Consider the following 25,096-nt stretch of genomic DNA (forward strand, 5'->3'; position numbering starts at 1 on the left):
CATCTTGATCAGGTTTGTGTCATAGCATGCAATGATTACAGGCCATCTGGTAAGTAAAACTATTTTATGTTATTTAATAAAGTACTGGCTCCTACAACAGGAAAACAACCGGCACCCTGATCATGTTAAGATTCAATTAGTAATCATCTGTTCTTTCAGTTAACAAAACATTTTCTTTTGTGTTTTTTGATAGAATATTGTTGCATACTGTGGAAAAATTTCGAGCACCCTGAGGGTATAAAAAAAAATTCTGTACACGTTTTCTCACTAACTAAATTGTTAATGGGTTGATTCAGAACCTTTTACAATCATTATGTTTGTTTTGTCCACAAACTTCACTGTTACAATTTTCTACTGTTAATTAAGTTCTTTAAACCTTTCCAATAAAATAAAGGCAATTTCAGTTAAACTATTTTAATTTGATGTTTTCAATAAGAAATTCAATTAAATATATGAAAGAATAGTGCTTCATTAGAATTTTTTTTAAATTACTCTAATGCAACTAATGTGTGAAATAGAGTATCCTTTGACTACCTATAGGATGCATACATTTCGTAATCTTGAAATGTGCCACATTTATTATTCTGATCCAAATTTATTTCAATTTATAATCTGCTTTTAGATTTTTAGAATTAAAGTAAACTCTCCAATGACTCTATGCTGCTCTTGTCATTTATGTGTCATGTGAAACATGTTGCGGACCGAATTGATTAAAAAATGAATTGCTGTTGCGAAAATCCCTTCACCACGAAAAATTGCTTGGTTCTATAACGCACCTTTTCGAGTTCATTTAGAAAATATTTGTGTTAAAAAATGATCACTATTCTGTTTTGAAAAAAGACCCAATATTCACGATGTCAAGGCAACATTTAATTTGAAGAGAGAATTAACTGGGTAGTCTGCGAGATTTCTTTTAAATAACTTATGTGATAACTTTAGATGCTCCAGAGTTGATCGAATATCAATCTTTTAACCTCTGGAGCCATACTCTTTGAAGACCACCGCTTTGTTGAATTTAGTAATAATTTGTGTCATAAATTTAGAGAATTTCATTGAAGTTTAAATCTACTTGTGACTGCACTGATGATTGATGAAAAAGAGTTGAAAACCTTCTTAGTGCTAAGATCATGCAAACTAAATACTCTTCATCTCTCTACGTTTTTTTTTTCTTCTTCTTTTCTTCACGGCTAGTAAACTATTACTTGTAAGAAGATATCGTGAAAAAAATTCTTAAGTCTAGAATTCCTTCTGACACATTCGTTGCCATTTTAACACTGGGCGTAAACTTTTTTTTTTTTTAATAATTGGGGAATAAGACACATCAGAAGAAGTGATTTAAATTCAAGGAGGCTTAACTAAAGTTTTTTGTATAAAAGCAAGCTTTCTTTCAAGTTCCCTCTTCTCTTTCATAGCGTCCCTAAGCCTGTTTAGTAGTCTCCTTTCAGCTGATTTCCACGATCTTATGATCTTCTCCTTGCTCATGGAATACAGCAGCAGATCGTCCACTTCCAGCAGTTTTTTAATCGACATTCTTGGCTCGGACTTCATCGGAAATTTTCTCCTTGGGCTGTGCTGGTACTTTTTCTTCCAAAGGATATCGTCCAAAGACCTGCATTTCCGAAACGAGTTGAGTAAGTTTGTCGAGTGAGAGTCTAGTGCCAACCTGAGGTCCTCGACGCTGATGCTGAGGACGGTTGCGTCAAAGGCAGGTTGATCTTCACCACCTGAAGAACTCATTTCCTCTAGTAGCGAGTCGTTTCTCAAGAGGTCGTGTGGTCTGCGGTTCAGATGTGGTGAGTCACAGTTTGGGTTGAATCGTCTGGGGCCCGGATCATCGTACTGCTGGAGATGGGTGTACTTAGTAGATCCGAAGAGGGATGGTCCTCTCTTGTACAAATCCCAGGAAGTTCGTAGTTTGGGAGGGGTGGATGTGCTCTGTGGTGCAAACAGAAGACGCTGAGTATCCATGGGGGAACATATAGGTGACACCATGTCTTGTGTTAGATGTTGAGACTGAATACCGATGATTGCATCTGGGTTTTCTTTCTGCAACTTGACCCTGTAAAATACAAAAGTTAATGAGTTTGTAGCAATTTTTTCTATAGGGACAGGCACGTGTGTAATTTGTGTGTCTTAGAGTTAAGAGTACTCGTTATTGCCACAGAGTTATGTGTGCATTACCATAGAAAGACGATAGTATTTTTCTAAATTTTTGGTTATAATGAGAGTCAACCTGCAGACTAGGAAGACTATTTGTTTTTAATCTATGTGTTGTAGGGTGGGTAAAAAAGTCAGAGTAATCTAATTTTTTAGCGGTACTGCGGAAAAGTTGTCAACTACCATCATTTGATGTATGTAATAGAGTGGGTTAAATTTTTTTTTCTTTTTTTTTTTGAATTTCAGATTACTTTAGTGCGGAGAAGTTACCTCTTGGAACTTGGAATAAGAATAAAAAGGGCATAAGATTTTTCAAAATCGGATAATATCCGCAGTTCGATCATCACACTTAAAATCAATGAAAAACTTGGACTTAAAATTAACACGCTTTAATTTTTATATGCTTATATGATAATTTGAATATCCTTAAATAAATTAAATTCTGATCAATAATTTACTTTTGTACATTCGCGCAACGTTTTTGAAAAAAAGCAAGTTTACCAATATTTTGTAATTTTCACTGTGTACCTCTTCGCTCATTATAATAGATCAGAGCATCCCTGGAACTAAGCCATTTGAAGATGGTTACACGTCGAATTCCACCTATATTTTACTCAACCAAGCATCCAAATTTTAACCGATTTTTTACATTATATTTATAGCTATTTTCTAAAATTTTCAATGAAGTAAGTAGGATTCTTTACTTACTGCATTGTTAAGGTTCCTTTTTCGTTTCTTCTACACATTTAGAGTTTGATTTCTTTGAGAAATGAGGTTTTTCTGATCTACATCTTATTGTAGTTCCATCTAGCTTCATGTTGATATATTTTATTCGAAGCCTCTGTAACAAGTTTGACACCCCTTTTCACAGCCTGGGAGGGGCAAGGAAACTAGTATTTCTTTAATGCACATGGTGCCAGAATTGATGCGTGATTTAATATCATGCTCACTTAAGTCTTGCAACAGCGTGGAAGGATATAGCACAAAAAGAATTCCAGTTAATGATTTAAAAGTAGTCTGAAGCTTGAAAGTTTGTCTTCGGTCTTTGCTCAACAAATTCCTGTCAACCAGCAATATCTGCTGTTCATATTAAATGCAATCACCTTTAGACATTGTTTAGAAGACTTAGTAAATCATGATCGTGTTTCTTTGTCCTATTCCAGGCGGCTAACAGTTGTCAACCGAGTGCTTAGTTGCATATGAAGGATCTTAAAAGCGAAGCAAACCGTTCCATAGAAAAAGACTGAAAAGTTTCGTACTTACGAAAATAAAACTTACAAGCTCCGAATTAATTAGAAATCATTTATTCGAATTTTTGCCTGGTATACCCTTTCCCTATGTTGTAGGACTTAAATAAAGATGATATTAAATCACACGTTAATTCACGCGTAGAGAAACACTAAAGGTGTTTCATACTTGAGACAGAGGCTTCGAATAAAATATTTGAACATGATGCTAGAGATAGATTCATATCCAAGCTACTTTAATCTAGACCTACACTAGATCAAGCTACACTAGTCTAGACCAATTATGTCTCATTTTTCCAAAAAATCATACTTTATATGTATAGTAGATATAAAAAAGAAAACTTAAAAATACGGTAAACAAAGAATCCTACTACATTGAAACTCATTCTAAAGTAGAAAATTTTGCTGTGTGGTATGTTATCTAAAAGTAATGAAGGGATAATCTATGTATATATTATTTGAAAATAAAATTTTCAAACGAAGAACATTTCATTTGGAATTCTCCGGATTTATAAAGGAAGTGTTATGATTTTAATAATAAAATAAAAAATTTGCTTGTAAGTAATTTTTTTATTATATTGATGATAGTTCTCTACAGAATGGTTTTTTTTAAATGTCTGATTAAGAACTATAAGAATAAAAAATAGAAACAATATGAAAGTTTTATTTTTCAATTTGAGGAATTTTTAGAATCGTTTTTTTATCCTAAGAATTCTTTATTTTGCATTTTTTAGTTTATAAATTTTTTGATAAAAATTGTTGTCAAAATACTTTTTTTGAAAAATTAAGTGGTATAACATTATGTGTTTATGCATACTTCTTGCATTTTCTAATGTTTGAAGTAATATGATTCAGAAAAGTATGGAATAAAAATTCAACTAAAATTCAGCTATTCAGTTTTTAAGTTACATATTGAAATTCATTTCGAGATTTTGCAATTATAAAGTTTTATTGTGTGGTATGTCATCTTAAAGTAATAAAGGGATAATCTATATATATAATATTTGAGAATAAAGTTTTCAAACGAAGAACATATCATTTTGGAATTCTCCGGATTTATAAATCAGATATTATGATATCAGATGTTATGATTTTTATAATAAAAAATTTACTTGTACGAAATTTTTTTTCTAATTTGATGATAATTTTCTATAAAATGGTTTTCTGCGTCCAATTAAGAATTTTTAAAAAAAACATGAAAGTTTATTATTTTAATTTGAGGAATTTTTAGAATCTTTTTTTTTTCGTAAGCATTCTTTATATTGCGTTTTTTATTTTATAAATAATGATTTTTATTGAAACTTAAAATTTTTTCATGAAAATTGTCAAAGAACTTATTTTGCAAAATTAAATTATATAAAATTATGGGCTTATGTATAGTTTTTGCATTTGTTTGAAGTAATATCATTCATAACACTATGGAATGTAAAGTTTAAATAGGCCTTTCATGTTATATTATTAAATTTAGTAAAACGATTTTGCAGTCATTAGGTTCTAACTCTAATAAGAAGATACATATTTTTTTTCTTGTTCATTTACAAATATTTTTCCGATGTGTTCCTGGATGTTCCTTCTCTAAAAAAAAGAGATAAATTGTTTGTTTTCGCTTGCATAAGAAAGAATATCAAACATTTTTCTTTTTTAAATTTAATAAGCCACAATAAAGAAGGAACGTTACAATGCTAAACACTATATTAAATACGTCTCCAGTGCTGTTCATATAGAAATCGCAGGTATTCGTCTCATACAACAGCGCCCCCTATAGTTCGTTGCGATCGCGAATTGTGTGTAAAATCCTTTTTTAATTCGTTTGAAAATTTCTCGAGATACGGTGAAGTATGCAAAAAGTGAAAATAACATTGAAGGGTCCAAAATTTCGTCAGCTCTCTTGATCAAACTCTTGGGAGACTATTTCCCAGATTCCGGCTATCTACTATATTTTGGGGGTCAGGAATCCAAATCCGTTGAAAACAAAGTTTGTTGATTCAGAGAAAGTATGTTTTGTGTCTGATTTCATAACTTAAAATATCGCCTGCTTGCACTAACTTATTAGCATGTTTGAGGTCACGCTCACGGACCATTAAGATTGAGTCCTAGGGCGTGAAGATCCGTTCAATAGATTAAAAGTTATTCTGGGTGTTTCGCTTTTTTTTCACTCTGTAGATCTACTCTTTTAGTAATAATTTTTTCTCAGCTCTCGACTTTTAGAATAATGTATTGAATAATTATGTAACATTTGAAAAGAATTGAAAATTGTTTTACATACATTTTTCTGATTTCTTGTATCATTTCGAAAAATTGTGATTTACTTTTCCTTCTCCTGGCATCTTCCTTAGCTTTCTGCAAAACAAAAGGCTGCGTTAACACTCTAAAGAAAATGCTTACTTTTATAATTAACAGACATGGGATGGGGAAGTAATTCATTCTCCTAATATGAATCATATAGAGCTTCTTTATTTATACAATTATTTATTTCCTTCATCAAATATCATGTCTTTTGTATATTTGAATTACAATGTATTCGTCACATTCAATTTACTTTCATTAATTCAGGCAGCATAAATCATATGACGACCAATAAAATTAATGCAGAAAGCATAAAAATTGACAATGAATTTTAATTAAATTATGTATATTTGGTAATTTACGAGATGCTCCGAAATTACGTGGTAAAAAATAACAGGGCAAAGACATGTAAAAGGAATAGAAAATAGCATATGACCACTAGGCATAAACGCTATCCGCTAGAGGGTTTGCACATTGTATACTAGGATAGCATCATTTTATTTATACCACATTTACGACCATTATGTAAGAGTTGTTTACAGTTTTAGTCAAATGTCTGGAGGACGTTCTTAAACATACCAGATGTACCTATCGTATACAGCCGGAACAGATATAGGCCAAAACCATAAGCATGGAAACTTTTCAAGACAAATTTTGTTTCCCCTCCATAGGTATTTTGAAATTCAGAGAAAAGTGTTTTCAGGTAAACCTAGAGTAAACAAATTATGACAGGAATACTCAACAGGAAGTAATTCTGCTATAATTTGTTTCGATTTTTATCTTTCCAAAACATATTTTTTCAGAGTTGTTTATGATCGTTACTGTAAGAGTTGCTAACAGTTTTAGCCAGACGATCAGAGAACATTTTCAAATATACCACGCATTATTATATATATATATATATATATATATATACAGGTATAGGACAAAATAATAGGAACACCTGTGAAAAAATGAAAATATTTTATTAATAAGGAGTTGGGCCACCTTTGGCCTGAATGACAGATTGCATTCGACGTGGGATTGAGAAATAAAGGTCTTGAACAAAGTTCATTGGAATTTGCAGCCATCCCTCTTGCAGGGCTGTCTCGAGTTCAGAGAGTGTGCGTGGAGGAGGAAACCGAGCACGGACTTTTTTCTCCTAAAAACCCCACAAAGGCTCAACGATATTGAGATCAGGGGACTGAGGACACCACGCTTGATGTTCCACTTCATCATTATGCTCATTTAACCATGTTCGAATACAGTGAGACGTGTGATCAGGGGCGTTGTCATCTTGGAACACAGGACGTTCTCCCGGAAAGAGAGTGTGAAGCATAGGGTGAAGATGATCTGCAAGAATGCTTCGGTAATGGTCCCCTTTGACCACCCCCCTCAAGACAACGAGAGGCCCAATCCACGGGCAGATATAGCGCTCCACACCATCACAGAACCACCTCCATGTTTCACGGTTGGAACCAGGCAATCAACATGAAATGCTTCTGCCGGCGATTGCCACACGAATACACGTCAGGTGGTCTGGAATAGTGTAAAAGAGGATTCATAAGACCAGATGACTTGTTTCCATTGCAGTTGTGTCCATTTTAGGTGGCCTTGGCACCACTGTAGTCTCTTCAAAGCATTCCGCGCTGAAACTAACTGTTTTGGAATAGCTACTCTACCATGAATGTTAGCAGCATGCAATCCCGTTGAATAATTTTCATGTATACAGGGTTCTGATGGTGGGTATTCATCTCGGATGTTATTACCGGCAGTGTAGTCTTGCGTTTTCGAGCGACTATCCTTTTCAACACCCTTCTATTACGGTCTGACTACTTCGACTTCCTGCAGCTGTTGTGCCTCGCCGAAAACACCTTACCCAACTTTGTGTGGGTCGACAGAGTCCTTGATACAGTGGTCCTTGAGACACCTACAAGGTTCGCTGTTCTGGACACAGACGCTCCAGCCAGGCGAGCTCCGATTATCATGCCTCTTTTAAGGTCAGAGAGGTCAGACATAATCTCGTTTTGCTAGAAACGGATTTTTCTCATGCAAATCTCACACTGCCAAATGCTAGACAGATACCTTGCTTTTCATCACCACTAGGTGGCACATTCTTGCGACACTTGTCATCCGCCTATTGGACAGTCGAGTACGACTCCATTCTTTCACAGGTGTTCCTATTATTTTGTCCTATACCTGTATATATATATATGTATAAAATTATAAAAACAATAGATATAAAAATATGGCCACCGAAGCCGACGTCTTCAGGGGGTACCAGCTCCGGAAGCCAGAGAACAAAACCTTTTCTATTAAAAGAGCCAGACAATAACCAAAATTTGCTCTCTCAGTACCTCGAAGGTTTTAAAAAACTCCAGGAAGAAATACAAGAAATGCATAAAATCAAATCAGAAGAGAAATTTCAAACAAAATCTTGAGAATATAATACAAAAATGAAAATACAAAAACTCACAGTAAACTGGTCAAACAGCAATTTCGTGAAACTAACTCAATGTAAGAAAAACATTTAAGATAAAAGAAAACAAAACATTTATTTCCAAAAATNCTCTAAATAGAGACATTTTCGGATTATTTGCAAGATTTTCCCTACCAGAAAGACTGATCCTGAATGGAGTTAACATCACTTTTCACTGGTTTTCCATAAGAACATGATCTAAATAAATTACATCTGATTTCATTAAAATCGTGTGTCTGTTTCCCTGCTCGGTCCGACTGCATCATTTTACAAGCCGAGCAGGATTATAAGAACTGATGAAACGGACGCAGGATAATATTAAATGTTTCTTCAAAACAGAAAGAAAAAAAAATTAACTGAAAGAACACACTTCTACTACGTTGGAAGATTTGAGCCTATTAACGAACGGATCGTAAGTGGACTTCTCAGCGACTAGAAGAGAATGCTGAGCAGTTTATTGCCAATGCTGCGAAATTGATTGGATTTGGATGAACCTTGACCCTGGCTGGCGACACTTTCCCCTTTTTACTAACTGTCGTGTTTACACTTGGAATGAAGCGACTATGGAGAAAACATTAAGAAAGAAAAAAAAAAGATGTTTCGTTTGCTTCACCTTTTCGAGAATTCCATGCCTCTAAAAACCTGTTCCATATTTTTGATTTAATGCCTATTTCAAAGTGACAGCGATTCTATATTTCCAGAAGTTCATCTTGGTGGCACTTAATGTTGGCCAAAGCGAGCTGTGTTCAGTGTGTGAACTTTAGTGGATCGTGCTTAGTGGTGAAATCTTGTGGAAAAAAAAATGGATGAGTGCTATGAAAATCTTCTTTGGGGGGATTAATATTTTACACATTTTATATCAATTATACTTATTTGACAAATCGTGCTCTGATATTTTTAATGATATTCTCCAGGTGAAATTTTTAAACGTGAATGTATTCTAATCATTCACGCTCATATCTCGAATTTTGAACTAATTAATTTATGGCTATTGATATTTATATTTTGAAAATATTTCCATTTATTGATATTATTATTCAGTGGTTTACCATATTATTTGTTTCAATTAAATGATATTAAAATTTAGTGTTACCGTCATATATTTTTTTTTCACTTTTGATTCAGTATGATTATAATTTTAATTATTTAAGGAATCACTTTTTTTTATTGCATTATATATCACAGTGTATATTATATTAATTGTAGAAGTGAAATTTAAATTTTTATTTTATTAAGGTGTTTAGAAAAGCAAAATATGTGCTATTCATATATTTAAATTTATTTTTCTTCCTTCTAAATGTAAAATTTTATTATTGAAATTTTTTTTTTGATAAAAAGTGTCAATTTGTACTTTTATATCTCATATCACTTGCATTTTCATGTTTTTTTTTATCTTTCATGTTGTTGAATATGAATATTTACATCTTTTAGAAATTTTTATAGATTTTCTTGTCTTAAGTGAAAAGTTTATTTTAATTGTGTTAGTATGAGGAATAACTTTATTTACTGTTATAGAAGGACTGAAAAAACTTAATCACAAAAAATTATTGAAAATGGAGATCTAACACTTCATTTTGATAGTTACGCTAATTCAATTTTTTTTTCTTCCTCTAACACTTTATGGAAAACATTTTTTACATTGTGTGCAAATGTGTTTTTTTTTATAATTCATGTTACTTTATATCTTGTTGATATTACAAATATTATTATTATTATTTTATTTTAATTGTGTCATCATAGGGAAGGTTTTACAAAGGGATAATTTTAAAATTTTTTAGATATTAGTCAAAATTTTTCGGCGAGGGGGGATGTAACATAAAAAGCTTCTATTAATCTTTTTATGTTAGTTTCTTTGCTATAAAACAGCCCCTACTTTATTACTAATTAATTATTCAAATCGAAATACTTTCTCACACTTTTAAAAGCTACATCCTGTTTCTAAATCTATTTTTGGCCCAACTATGCATAAATTTAAATAAAGATCTTTTTTTCCTTTTAAGCCGTGGGAATCACTCGAGCAAGTTCATTAACCAATAGTAATTTCTNTATATATATATATATATATATATATATATATATATATGCATACATACTAGGTTTACATAAGCTCACTTTTCTATAATTTTAAATTAATTACGTAAGTTAATTGTTTTTTAATGGTGTCACATTTCTGAATATTTTCTAGTCTAAAACAGTGAAAAGAAATAGTAGTCGAGAAAGAAGAAAAGGTTGCACTTTTATTTAATGTAATTTGTACGCTTTTTTATAGCTTATAAAATATCGTATGCAAAAAGAATTTCGTAACAAGTTCATGCGTCATTAATTATAATGATTATCGTAAGTTACAAAAAGTTAAGTAAAAATTTTATGATAATTTAAATTATCATCAGCGCCTGACATAAGAGGAATATAAAAGTTGAACCTTACTCTTTTGACGCTTTTCTGAAAAAGGCTGAAAATCTGACCCTCTCTGAGATTGGTGACAATTTCTTTTGCCGAATGATGTGGGGAGACTAATTCCACTGTGTTGATGAATCTGTACAGTTTCTGAAAAGACAGACAAAAGTATGCTCTACTACTACTCTGTTCAAAAAATTTACAAAGTGTCTCTAAACCTATAGAACTTCTTGTGTTAGTAACGAGTTGTTGAAACTAACTGAGCTAAGGTTGAAAGGATAAGTTAAAATTGAACAGTCCATATAAAGCAAGCTTTTGTTTTTAAACAGAAATACGCTGCTTTTTGGTTCTTCCTAAACTTTTGTTTTAATCGTGGTGTACTTCGTCCATTTTTGCCTACTTTGTTGTTTTTTTTTCCTAACCTTTTTCTTTGGTTTTTTATACATTTTATTCTTTTATTTTAGAATGAGGGGCTAAGCTATTGTGTCTCTAAACACAAAAATTTTATAATTGTATATAAATAATTCTGTTAATTATTTGTTTCAGAAGAATTATTCAAGTAACATCGAAATGTATATAAATGGAATGAAATGTTTTTAACTCAAGATTTTGACGGGGTGTATATGTAGCATATTTTTTTGAACTTCATTAAAAAAAATGAAAGCATATATACAAAAGTAGATTTCATGAATACATGTATTCAATGAGGGAACGAAGCAATCTGAAAAGAGCTGGTTCTGAAAGTTGTTCTGGGGGTTGGCAAGCACAGCGAGCAGAAAGTTGCGAGCTCCCAAGTTGGATATAATCATATTAATGCTAATGTGAGTCAGAAGTTTCAGAAAGGCTATACATATAGATGAATACAGCAAAAATTAGCTTTGCACTAAATACAAAAACAATTGATGTTTTTTTAATAATAATATCAGCTGACAGTAGATGACAGCTTACATCCGATTGAAAGCTGTGAGTGAATCAAAAAGGTGTTCAAAGATGAACAAAATCTTTTTTGCTTGTTAGAAATCGCCAAGTCAGAATGACTGTTGTTGGTGCAGCGGATACAGAAGACGATAGGCACACGATTTGCCTATCCAAACTTCATCGTTGGTCTTCTGAAGATTCCTATCGCATAAGTCCCTCACACTTATCGGATTTATAACTGTTTGACTTTTTCTTGGTTTCTTATCTCATTTGTCTTTGATTCCGCTCTGTCCACTCAAGATTCAAAATTTTTATTCAACCCCTCGATTACACCACCATTAAGATTAAATCTCGGTTACGTTTTCGTTCAATCAGAATACACTCATGAACAATGGAGTCTCACTTCATGTGAATTAAATTAAAAGGTCTCCTGAGAAATTGGGCTGGGACTATTGATTTGGACTATTGATTGCAGATGGGACTATTGATTTGGAGAATATCTATCAAATTAGACAAGTATTCCTTTTAAAGACAAAGAGAGGTAAAATGTTCATGTATCAAATTTTGAGGATAACTCTTAGTAGCAATAACACGAGGACCATCATAAGACCAATATTTGAGAACGTTGGCCCAAAAATACAAGCGAAAAATACCTTTATCAAACACTAATCTGTCTAGATTGATCCCATGTAGAATTGTCTGATTCACTCGGTGTTTTATAGCCTTTACTCAGCTTATATTGAGCCTCAGCTGGTATTATTTCTCCTATTCGGACTATATTTTTAGCCACTATTCAGCCTGGATGAACTATTAATTAATTGTTCCAGTTAGGTAGCCCAATCTTGAAGTGAAGGAATGGTTAACATACCTGAATAAAGTTCAACAGCATGAAAAGAGCTGAAATATTGCCATATAAATAGACATAGTATAATTTTGATTCCTTAGTGAACCTTCTTCAGTGTCGAAGCCCCTAATTCCATTCTGTGTCTCGACATTGAAAAAGGTTCTTCATTAGAAGAGAATGAATTGGAACTTAAATAAGTTTCACGCTGTTTAATATTCCTCTATCACAATTTTGGTTTCTCGATGATCTTGGAGATCCTTATTGGACCGTTCTTTATTGTAGCTAAGAAGAAAACGGTTGCTATAGGGATTATTGTATACCTGACTGAAGAACATAACGTTTCGACTTCTCCAGAAGCGGTCGGGTGGCATCTTCCGTAGTTCAGGTAAGGCATATTTAAAGACAGCGTGTTCAATGACCAGGATGAAAATGCCAACCAACAATCCAATGACCAGCATGATGAAGACTCCGGCAACGGCTTTTAAACTCAGTGGTTTAGGCTTGTTCAGTCGATGCAGGGAATGGTTGAAACAAGGCACTCGTCCGAACCATTTCTTCTGGAGTTGTTCCATGTAACCGTACTCGTTGTATCTCAAAATCAATGTCGAAATGCGTTTCTGAAAGATTTTAACAGGTATATTCATTTATTTTGAACCATTAATATATGATTAATCTTCTCCCCTCTTATTATTTTCTTTTTACTGTGAAGTGCAAAAAATAGAAACTAAATCAGTCAAATAGTTCTCGAGAAATGAATTTTTTAAAATTTACTTAGGATTTTTACAATTACTTCATTTTTACTTTAAATTTAAATTAGGAACTTTCAACCTATTGTACTAAAATTTTGTATTTTGTAATTTAAAATGGCATTCTTTAAAAGGGTGTAAAGGTTTGCTTACCTTATAATTCAAAAATTTTCAACTATTATTATTGTTGTTGTTGTTGATGTATGCCTATTTTGGCAGAGGGGGTGCGATTGCTCTTGTTTTCCAGTGGAGCCATCTATGGCCAAGAATTCGACTTCTGCCACACCATACGTCATACCCTCTATGATGCCTTCGGTCCCTTTTGACTTGTAGTTTAACTTTTCTGCAATTGTCAAACAACAACAACAACACAACAGTTAACCATGTGTATAACTGTTGTCTTGTTAGTGTCATTTGACAACACCAACACAACAGTATAATTAATTAATATGTATAATTAATATGTGTTAAAAACTACTTTTTGCATGCAATTATTTTTGGATAAACGAATAACGAATTTGTGAATAAACGAATTTAATAATAGTGTACAAAAAGTTTTCAATCCGATTAAAAATTTCTCGAGACATGGCGAAATATTTATAAAATCAAAAATATGCGAAGAAATATAAGTAAAATTAAGATTAATTGGTCGAAACCTTCCGCCGCTCTCTTGACCAAACTATTGGGACCACATCTTTCAGATTGTGGCTACTCCCATATTTTGAGAGTCAAGAATCCAAATCTGTCAAAAAAATTATGTTTATTCAGATAAAATGTGTTTCTTTGTCTGATTTCGTAACTTAAAATATGGTCTGCACTAATTAATTAGCATATTTGAGATCAGGCGTTTGAACTACTTTGGATCAAATGTTATTTTGGGTATTCCCTTTTTTATTTTAAGCACTGATTCACGCGTCTCCGGTTAATGCCGAGAGAGGAAATGAACCTGATTGGCGAGTTTATGACGGGGAAATATATATTTCACAAATTAAGTTCTTATTCTCCTTCGACCGCGAGTGCCCGAATCGCATGCAGTGGAAATGGCCCTTTAAAAAACATCCTAGAAATGATTGAAGAGCTCACTTTAAGTGAAAAGCCTTTCTGCATGCCCACCGCATACGCGTCATCAAATAAAGATTGTCCCAACAAGTGAAGGCTGCATCCCGGATCGTTGCCTCTGATGTAATCTAGAACTATGGTATCCCCAATCAGCATGTCCAGTTCTTTGTTCCTAGAAAAAAAAAACAAAAACAAGAATCAAGTGACCTGGAATGATGTGAATGATTCTCACCTTAGCTTCAACGAAAAATTTACCTTAGTTTCTCTAGTCCTTTTTCAAGATCGTCGTAACCATACTTCTGGATATGCTGCCACAGTTGGGGATTTTGAGCGAATATATATGATTCCGAAGCGCTTCCTTTTGCCGTTCCTGTCCTCTGATTCAGGAGCTGTAAATAGAATAGTGTAGTATAGTTTAGGCACTTTTAAAATACTCATTTTGAACAATGTCTGGGGATTAGTTACTCTGATATGAAAAGACAAAATTTCGCTGGGGTTTAATATTCTGTAAATGAACTCTCACAGGAACATATTTTGGAACGAAATCTTGCATATACTTGGCATATTGGGGGAAAAAATCACGTTTTGATGTACGAGTGCAATCCTAAAATTTAATTAAGGTTTCTTGTTTTTTTTTAATACAAATACAAAAAACACCTGTTTTTTCTGTAGTATCTACCTACTTCATTTTAGAGATTGAACGTTTATCAATTTTCCTACTTAAATCGCTAAGTCGGATGATGCATTTTTGTCGATGCGATGACTATATTCGTATGTTCGTGCCATACTATGTCACAGCCCCATATTTCACTTTCTCAAAGCGCTGAATCTCTCTCCGCTAGAAGGTGGAGAAATCAAGTGTAGACAATAGAATGTGTGGTGATGTTCAATTGAAATTGTTGCGGGGGAGAGCGACGACTTAAAGAGTAACTAGTGGAGAATGTTTACGCCATTGTTTAACGCTCCTCTTCTCTGGCTTTGAAATTCTACCGTTGGAGTTATATCTGTGTTTCACAGTATATGCCATCGTTTATCGTAGTACTATAAAGCATTAAGTCGAACTTTTCCGACTTTAAATGATTCTGCTTCAACGAAAAGGAGAAAATTTGGTTCAATACTTTCTCAAGGACAAGTCAAGGAGCTGATATAACATAAGCAAAGAAAAACTGTCAAAGCTGCGCTTGCAATTGGTAATGATGTAGAAAAATGAACTTTTAACTAATAAAATGATGTAAAAATTGTAGAAAATAAACGGTGTTCTTGGGAACTATTTTGGGAACAAAACATCACATGGACAAATTTTGACGTGCACGAGATATTGATACTACAGAAATTATTAATTCCCAATTCACAAAAGATTTCACTCGTTCGAAATATTTCGCAAATTTTCAATCAGAAACAGAAGTAATTTTTAGCAATCATTCGAATTCTTGCTTGTAACTCTAATAAATCGAAGGTAATTACTTAATATAAGAGTGATCTTTTTATTGATAGCTATATCCCTATTGGGGTAGACCAAAAAAAGTCGAGGTATTTTAAATCACTTGGCAGTGGCACGGAAAAGTTTCCAACTGTCATTATTAAGAAACATGCAAAATCTCCATACTATAAAATAATATTTTCTACCCCTTCAATGTGCTAAAAGGTGGGAAAACAAAAATATTTCAGATTTTGTCGATCGATATAGAGTATTGCTTAAGAGTTACTTACGTCAGTAATGTAAGTAAAGAATTTTAGTTAATACCTTCTGAGGTTTCAGTGGCGCCGAATTTCGGGTAATTACCGAATGTATTTGGATTACATTAAAATGAAGTAAGTGGTGGTTTATAATTATCTAAAAATGTGTGTTTATTATCCAATATCGGCATCGATGGGGGAGGACATACGATATTAACTTTTCGTATATATTGTACTGCATATTGTTTTTAAGAAGCGGACTACAAGTCAATCCATAGAATCTGTAATTCTTTTTTTCTTGAATTTTAAGTGTTTTTTAGACCATTGAGGTGACCGAAGATGTCAAACTAAAGTTTTGTAAAGTGATGTTAACTTAGTTCTTAATGGTGATAGCAATAATTTATCTGTATTGCTGACAAAAGATTTAAAACATTTCGAATTTTGGTTAGCTTATTGCGGCCGCTGTGGGGCTGGCTATCGATGATTCCACTCTTTCTTTCTGTTTGCAGTTTTTGTTCTCGTAGCTAGCTCGAGCTCGTCAGTGTCATCGTATAAGAATGCAGCCGGCTTTTCGATTGTTAACACCTTATTAAAGCTGCCTCAAACTAGCACCGCATTAAGGATCTAAGTACTTTCATTATGAATCGATATTTCGAGAGTGTGTTTTGAGTTTGCGCAGAAATGTCAGAAACTTTGGAGTTTACTTACGCCAACGTCATGGAAGTCATCGACTCTCAGATGAAAAAAGAGACCCGCGAAATGCGCAGCGATATTAGCAGTGTATGAAGATACGAAGATGACACTAAAGCAGCCCCACAAGTTGATCAACACTTTGTTCGGCCATGATTTGGGTGCCTGCACAAAAGAAAAACAATCAGAAACTGACACCCAAATGAGAATACGTTGTATTACGCATGGATAAAGCAATACAACATGAAATAAGCACAAATGAAGATACCAAACTAGACATACAGAAAATCCAGAAAAAGCCTGACTGATTACAAATTTGAAAATCCCGGAAACAAACGGTGATAGAGGAATAAAACAAACAGTATGTCTATTGCGTATAAATTTGTGATTTTAGTTACAGAAATCGCTAACAGATGGCGCATTATGATGTGCAGAGTTCTTGATAAAATACAAATGTAGGATTATAATGATTATAATCTAATCAGTGATGTTCTAGTACCAGAAATACGTTGTTCAATAGAACACATAGATTAAACTTCCTAATCCGGTACGACACTCTCCTTTCACGTTATAACTCTAGAATCGATCGCTTTGGCCGATTATCGATGGCCTGCAGCGCCACCTGCAAACAACTTTAATAACTGGACTCTAGAAATTCTGCAGAAAGTTTTTACAGGTTTCACAATAAATATGCCGTTTGTTTCTATTAATTTATCGTCTCTTGTTTTCGAGATTTTTTATTTTGAAATCAGTCAGTCCTCCGCTGAACACCCTATACTTTAGCCTCGGTTACATAAACAAGTACCTTCTTTAGTGAAGAAACACAAAATAACAGGAGAAAATAAACTATAACAGCAATGAAAAATGACGGGAGATAGTTATATGTAGTTTTTGCACGGAATTAACCACCACGAGACGACTCAAACACCATTTACGTCATTTTGCCTCAATCGTAGCAGCTAAATTGTCCACAGTCAAAAATGCATAAAAAAACATTGGACTTACCAAGTTAATTCTCCAAGTTCCTAAATTTTCTTTGTATACAATATGACGGATAAATTGTTTTAAAAAATTTTATTCCGGCCGTTATAAAATACTGTTAGAGCGAGCAAACTCTTTTTGTATTATTACTTTTTGCCAGAGATGAATTTTTTTGCTAATTGTGTTCAGTTTTTTTTAATAATCGATGTTTCTTTATGATACTTTTCTCAATTGTTTTTGTAAACATTTTGAAATGTTTTACGAAATTTCAAGATCTTAGCGTAACGTTTATGAAATTGTGCCTTTAAAGGCTCAATTTTCACAAATTTTAATCGTGATTCAATGTTATGAATCACTAATTGATTCATGATTTTTAATGGCGATTTAATAACCCTAGTCAATAAAACATTCTTCAAATTGCTAGTTTTAGGAAATCAGAATGCTATAGTAACAATTTCAAGAGTTCCAAAGTAAACCTGTATCTCTTATCTATATTTTAATAAAATCATAAAAGTATTTTCTTTCATTTATGCTAACTTATTCGGCATGTATCAAGAAAAGAAAGAAATAAGCAAGTTTTTAATTCATAGTTTATGAGTCGAATGATCAACTACAGAGTTTCCTTAACTTACGTTCAGTGATCTTGTTGTCAGGTAAATTGAAAATAAATATATATCCTCCAACTACTGTGGAATTTCCGTAGTTGTCATGCTCTTAAATCTTAATAAATATTTTGCAAAAATTTTATATGTTTTAAAATGCTTCTACCATTTGAAAAATTATATGTCAGTAATCTCAAATATTGGAGGGTATGTCATATCTATCTGAATTGCTGACAGGAATACCTTCATTTCTGTTAGCAATTCAGTTAGAGATAGCAACAAAAATATCAAACTTATTTTATCTAAAATCTTATTTTCTTTCTTATTTTATTCTGAACACAACCAGCTTTCTTCGTTTCTCAATGAAATAGATATCCCACAAAAACAAATTAAAAGAAATGTTATATTCCACGAAAACAAATTGTTAGCACTCAAGAAGAAAATTGACCTAAGAGGATCGTCAGCAATGAAACGTGCAGGTCTGAGAACTCAGCAAAGTTAGCGGTTATAGTTAAAAGCTATGCGTTAGACATGGAGTGAAAAGTAATTAAAAAAATAAGGCAATAACCAAAAGGTTGTAAATGGAGAGTGTTGTGATAGCATCATCACATCATCGATCTCTGAAATTAAAAACCTTTTGAAAACATGAAGAAACATACAATAGGACATGTCAAGACATGTTCTCTTTTGATGTGCGTTAGTATAACACAAATGACAACGCCTTTCCTCTATAATTGGCAAAGTGTTACTAACTTTGTTCAAATGTACTTTATTGGAACTGAAATTGCTAACATATGGATTACAGTAGAAATTTTAAAAGCTGAAATAATATACCTCCTAGGACATTTCAAAATTGATGAAATGAGTGGTAAGGAAGGCGGCTAAATATTAAAGAAATGTACTTATTTATTATTTTACTAAAAATATATTCTTTAGGCTCAGACAAAAATACAGAAATAATGTATCTGAGTGATGTGTCACAAATAAAAAAGAAATGACTGAAGATCAAAATGTCTCCCTCAATCTGGAAAAAATTTATACGTGGAAGCATTTCAAATAAACAAATGAGAAATTGGCAGCCAAATGTGGCAACAGATGATAAACTCTTTCCGTTCCTCGCGATTTATGATATTCATGCTTCAGAGAAACTAGATGGAAACGCAAGAATTTTATCGAATTTTTAAAAAGGCGTGAAATATTTTTCGAAGACAGCATCTTTTTTTCTTCTTCTTCTTTCCTCTTCAGATATACTATAAAGAACAGTTTTTCGAGTAAACGTTCTCCGCAATCTAAATTCTCATCGATCATTGTGGGGAAAAAAAAATCGAGTTTCTAGTTTTTAGACTAGTTTTTAGTGTGCGCTAGTTTTAGACTGTAAGTTTTAAACTTTACTTTTTTAAGTATCTTTGCACTTCGTAATTAGAGTGAACCTATTTGTCAACAATTATCAGGTATGGAAAATTTCATAATTAATATCGATTGTGTACACAGGTGGTTCTTAGAAACTGATGTAAAAATAGTGTCTCTGATTTTAAAGGAATCTGGAATTGTTTTCTGTCAGTTCACCTCCCCAACGGAATAAAAATTCAAGCATATATTTCGAATGATTCTTTTTCGATAAGAAAAATAAAATAGTTACAGTTTGAGTGTGTTAAACTCGGAAAAAAGCTCTAATTTCAAATTATATATATATATATATATATGAAATTTAAATAGAACTTAAACTATATTTTAGAATTTTAAACTTTCAATAGAAGCAAATGCATCTCAAAATGGTCAGATTAAGGGGTAAAAGACTTGAGATCTTTGACTTTTTAGTCTAAAAGTTTAGTTGTAAGGTTTCATAACTTTCGGAATACTAACTCCAGAAACAAAAATTAAACTTAAACAGTTGTTTCGGATTTATAAACTGCTATCAGGTGTATGATTCGAATTTTATTTTGATTAAATGTTAACATATCGGTAACATATAGCCTTTCATCGGTAAAGTAGTGGTTATGCAATGATCAGAAACAAATTAAATGAAGTTAATAAAAGTTGAAGAGTAAGACTAGTAGAGCTTCCCCCCAAGATCACAAATTAGAGCAATATGAGACTGGACATTACCTTAAAGGCGACCAGGTGAGAGAAAAGTAGAGACCACATAACCCACAATGCAGATGATAATGAAAAGTTTTTGCTTCGCATTCTTCCCCATGGATTGAGACCGAAGGGAGAACGCCACTCATAGATTGCAGCGAACAACGATGTTACGTGCAGGCAGCCAAAGATGGCAATCCACAATTCCGGACTGAAAAAATGACAATCATTAACTATATGTATGGGCATTAATTCTGATCAGAAATATAGTTAAAAAGCATAATCAATTGGGTGGGGTCGAAAAAGTTTAACAGAATCTTATGTCAACTACCATCATTAAAGAATATGGTAAACCTTATAACACTGAACTGATATATTCTGTCTCTTCAATATGCCAAAGGTTGGTTAAAAGAAGCCTTTATATTCAAACATTTATAAAAGAGATCATAAACTTCGTTGATTCGCATGCGAAATGTGCTTAAAACTTATCCTTTTTTGACGAGAACATCTGCACAAAATTTTCGAATTATAACTTGGTATCTTCTGCCCCCTCAATGGCACTGAATTTAAGATTGATTCATTGAAGAGGCAGAAAATATCTGCCCCCTCAATGGCACTGAATTTAAGATTGATTCATTGAAGAGGCAAAAGATATCAATTCAGAAAGATTTCACTATGCCACCTGAATGTCAATGAACCAATTTAAATTTTGTGCCATTGAGATGGAGAATGCCATTGAGTCGTAATTCATTCCAGGTATAATTCTAAAATTTTGTACATATATTTTAACTAAGAAATAATAAATTTTAAGCTTGTTCCAAGCAAATCTATCAACCTCTCAATCCTCGCAAGCAAATCAACCTTTTTATATGACCATTTTTTCTACTTTTGGTGTTAATATTGGTTGTTTGAGATTAATTTATTAAAAGAAATTTATTTAACTTATTATCGAAAATTAATTTGATTTTTAAGACCATTTTGTTTGGTGGGAAGGTGGGTGGGATTTTCAAAATTTTACCCGCCGAAAAGAATTAGCCATAGTCTTAAGCTTCCATGCACATAAATAACAGAATTTATAAATTCTGCGTTTATAACTACAAATAAATAGGATAAGAAATGATCAAATTAACAAATGCATAACACCGAAGTGAAAATAGCGCTCCAGTGTTGACCTCTCTTCTTAACTCCAAGCATACCTATATCTTTAATCACATTTACGTCAACCAAGCTTTTTATTGGTAATTTCTTTTTTGTATTTTTTGAAGTTATCAACAAACAACCGCACAAATCATAAGTGAAAAAATAGATTCCCATTGATTGACATTTAAAAATCAATGAAGTTGATGGAAAATATACTTCCCACGACTTTATAAAGGATACATAAAATATATACCTGTTCAACTTTTCTTTGCCATATTCAGGCGGCAGATTAAAATATTTTGCGTATTTCTTACTAATGGTATTTGAAAACTCGCATTTCGACTTTAACAAGTCGAGTACTTCGACATTTTCGGTCTATCCTAATGTCTAACGTTTAAAACTATGCATAGGCACATAAGAAAAAGTGGAAAGCTATATTAACAAGGGAACCCTCTTCAGTATTTAAGTGAAATATCTTCTCAGATAAGTCTGTTGATTCTTACAACCATAGTTCTAAATGGAGGAACTTTGAGAAACTTTTCCCAGTTGCTTTGCAAAGAAGAGTATTTTGATTACATTTCCCCAGAATAGTCAATAATTTAACTAAATTTTCTCTGGTGTGTGGGATGTTATGTGAAAGTTTTAAATTTCTCTATACTGTTGAGTGTTCCTTTTACAAAGAAAAAACAGTCTCAGGGTAGTTAAGAGTAGCTTAAATCCAATTAGCAAAGCTACTAGTGTGCAATGGTACGCTTGTGCATCTTGCATCTAGGTGCCTCCACTACGCTAATCTTCTCTGATTAATTGAGCCATAAGTTTTATCTTTTAGGAACACTCTTAGTTATTGTTTAATGTCTGATAAGTCTGCATTAAATATCATGGCAAGACTGATTTGCAGTACTGCAGTCAAGAAAAATACCAATCTGCGACCCTGTCTGGTAATAAATGCTCCATCAGTGTCAGACAAATGTAACGTCTGATGTTACATATTCTTACGTAATGTTAAGAACTGCGTCCATCTAGTACACCCTATAACGTTCTATAAATGTTATTAATTAATTATCTTCTTAAATTTTTCAAGTCTGCTATCACTTTTCATTAACGTTTCTGAAGAATTGTTATGCAATCCTCAATTCTAATAATGCACCACCTCATTTCCTTTAAACCAGTGGTTCCTGAACTTTTTTGTCTCGTACACTCCTTGCCATGCTTTTCAGTTTTTCCGAAACTGAAAAACCCCCCTGCTTACCTGATATTGATTTTTTGTAAATTCATCTACTTCAAATGTATTTTTGACAGCTGGTATAGTGCTACTCACTGTGAAAGATTTAAATTTCTAACTGTAGTGAAGTCTAGTGTGAAAAACTTAAGAAAAAACGCATGTTAGTTTTATGCATTTATTAATAAAATTCAAATAAAATTTACCAATCCAATTAATTTACCGGAAACCAATTTACAGCGGAAAAATACTTTTTTGTTTACAAAATAAAACCTTATACTCAGAGAAAATAAAAACGTATGCGGACGGAGCTGCAGGCAACTGCTAGTTTCTAATAATTCAGTTTCATATATCAGAAAATAATCCTAATAACTTAAATTTTAATAAAATTCTTACCTCATAGCTACTTTTATAAATTATGCTGAATGTAGATAGATATATGTCTTTATATTATAAGGTAGTATAGTGAAAGTAAATAGGTACTATCAGTGTATGTTGATTATTCAATTCATGAAATGCCAAAATTAAAGTCTCGACCTGCTTATATGAGATCCACTATCGTTGTCCCCCATTTTCATTTCATGGACCCCCAATTTTTTTTCACTGACATGGACCCCCAGGTTGTCGTCAACCCCGGAAGGTCGATGTAGACCACTTCGGGAATCACTGCTCGAAACGTTTATCACTACAATTTTAAGACACCCATATTTAGAGACATAGACATGTGAAGCATTGACTTATGCCCTCGCCTCACAGAATGCTTTAAATCTAAAATGTCAAAAAAGTATGGACTAAATTAGAGTTTGGTATTTTCTGATGAACGAACATTCTTACTTCAAAAAGATAAAGAATTATAATCCCAGAAATATATTTCATTATATTAGTAAGCAGAATAGTTTACTTTTTATCACTGAAGCCTTTTCAAAAGTTTAACAAAAGTATTAAAAAAAATTACCCAATATTTAGGAAACAATCGAAGAATATTTTTATTGCCTATCTTTCTAATATCTAAGTATACCCAAAGAAAACAATAAAGAAATACTAAATATTTTCTAACATAGGAGATCGAATTACTTAACCCAGTTTTCTTCAACTTAGATATCGACAAAACATTTTATGTTAAGAAGTAATTTTGTGAACTGGAAATCAGTTTTTCTCGATATATTGGGAAATCATTAGTGCTCTAATGATGTCTAGATCATTATTTATTTATAGCTTCTAACAGATAAAATGCTGGCATATTATATGCTTTATCAGCTTTTTTAGTATTCAAAATTTACACTACCACAGAAAAGAACATGATTTCTTTTTATAGCTGTAAATGCTCCTAAACGAGGGATACAATTAAGGTTAAACTAGTTATGCCCGTAATTAGATATTTAAGATACTAACTCATATCTTTATGCCTCGATTATTAGAGATTATTATCAGTTTAGGTTTAATGAGTATCGATTTTAAGTTATAAAGTTCTGAAAAAGATGGCGGTAGTGGTCTATGTAATGACACTGGAAAAGGAAGTTCGTGACTTACATACGATTGTTGGTTATTATTAACAATGTGTTTTAACAATACATCTTCAAAGAAGAAATTTTTAGAATCTCTACCGAAAAAGAGGTCATTAAAGAGCTATATTTAATAGATTTTTTTTGGAAAAATTATTTAAAAAAGGTATACAATGATGTCATCGAAATATGACGCATAAGGATGAATAAATCTCATCAAGACTCACCATTTGGTGGGTGAAATCGAAAACAGTCACTAATTTCTGTTTGTTAGTGATGAGCATGATTATTAAGGGTTGAAGAAAATGGGTCTTAAATATTATGTTACAAATTTCCAGGTTGGTTTGATTTGAAAAAGAGGTCATTAAGGAGCTATATTTTATAGATTTTTTTTGGAAAAATTATTTAAAAAAGTTATACAATGTCATCGAAATATGACGCATAAGGATGAATAAATCTCATCAGGACTCACCATTTGGTGGGTGAAATCGAAAACAGTCACTAATTTCTGTTTGTTAGTGATGAGCATGATTATTAAGGGTTGAAGAAAATGGGTCTTAAATATTATGTTACAAATTTCCAGGTTAGTTTGATTTGAAAAAGAGGTCATTAAGGAGCAATATTTTATAGATTTTTTTTGGAAAAATTATTTAAAAAAGGTATACAATGTCATCGAAATATGACGCATAAGGATGAATAAATCTAATCAGGACTCACCATTTGGTGGGTGAAATCGAAAACAATCACTAATTTCTGTTTGTTAGTGATGAGCATGATTATTAAGAGTTGAAGAAAATGGGTCTTAAATATTATGTTACAAATTTCCAGGTTGGTTTGATTTGAAAAAGAGGTCATTAAGGAGCTATATTTTATAGATTTTGTTTGGAAAAATTATTTAAAAAAGGTATACAATGTCATCGAAATATGACGCATAAGGATGAATAAGTCACATCAGGACTCACCATTTGGTGGTGAAATCGAAAACAGTCACTAATTTCTGTTTGTTAGTGATGAGCATGATTATTAAGGGTTGAAGAAAATGGGTGTTAAATACTATGTTACAAATTTCCAGGTTGGTTTGATTTGGTTCAATT

General features: G+C 32.6%; 1 protein-coding gene across 1 annotated transcript in view; it reads right to left on the reverse strand.

Annotated features, from left to right (window-relative positions):
- Positions 1-1,158: 1,158 nt before the first annotated feature.
- Positions 1,159-25,096, reverse strand: part of LOC107441633 (glutamate receptor ionotropic, NMDA 3A) — a 210,783-nt gene continuing 186,845 nt past the window's right edge. The window contains exons 7-14 of the mRNA XM_071183955.1: positions 20,169-20,352; positions 16,498-16,644; positions 14,368-14,501; positions 14,137-14,284; positions 12,628-12,924; positions 10,576-10,695; positions 5,671-5,744; positions 1,159-2,059 (exon numbers count right to left, since the gene is read on the reverse strand). Of these exons, the coding sequence (XP_071040056.1) occupies positions 1,342-2,059; positions 5,671-5,744; positions 10,576-10,695; positions 12,628-12,924; positions 14,137-14,284; positions 14,368-14,501; positions 16,498-16,644; positions 20,169-20,352 (1,822 nt within the window). The 3' untranslated portion in view covers positions 1,159-1,341. The remainder of the gene's footprint in view (positions 2,060-5,670; positions 5,745-10,575; positions 10,696-12,627; positions 12,925-14,136; positions 14,285-14,367; positions 14,502-16,497; positions 16,645-20,168; positions 20,353-25,096) is intronic.

The sequence above is a fragment of the Parasteatoda tepidariorum genome, chromosome 1 (genome assembly GCF_043381705.1).
Source record: "Parasteatoda tepidariorum isolate YZ-2023 chromosome 1, CAS_Ptep_4.0, whole genome shotgun sequence".
NCBI lineage: Eukaryota > Metazoa > Arthropoda > Arachnida > Araneae > Theridiidae > Parasteatoda > Parasteatoda tepidariorum.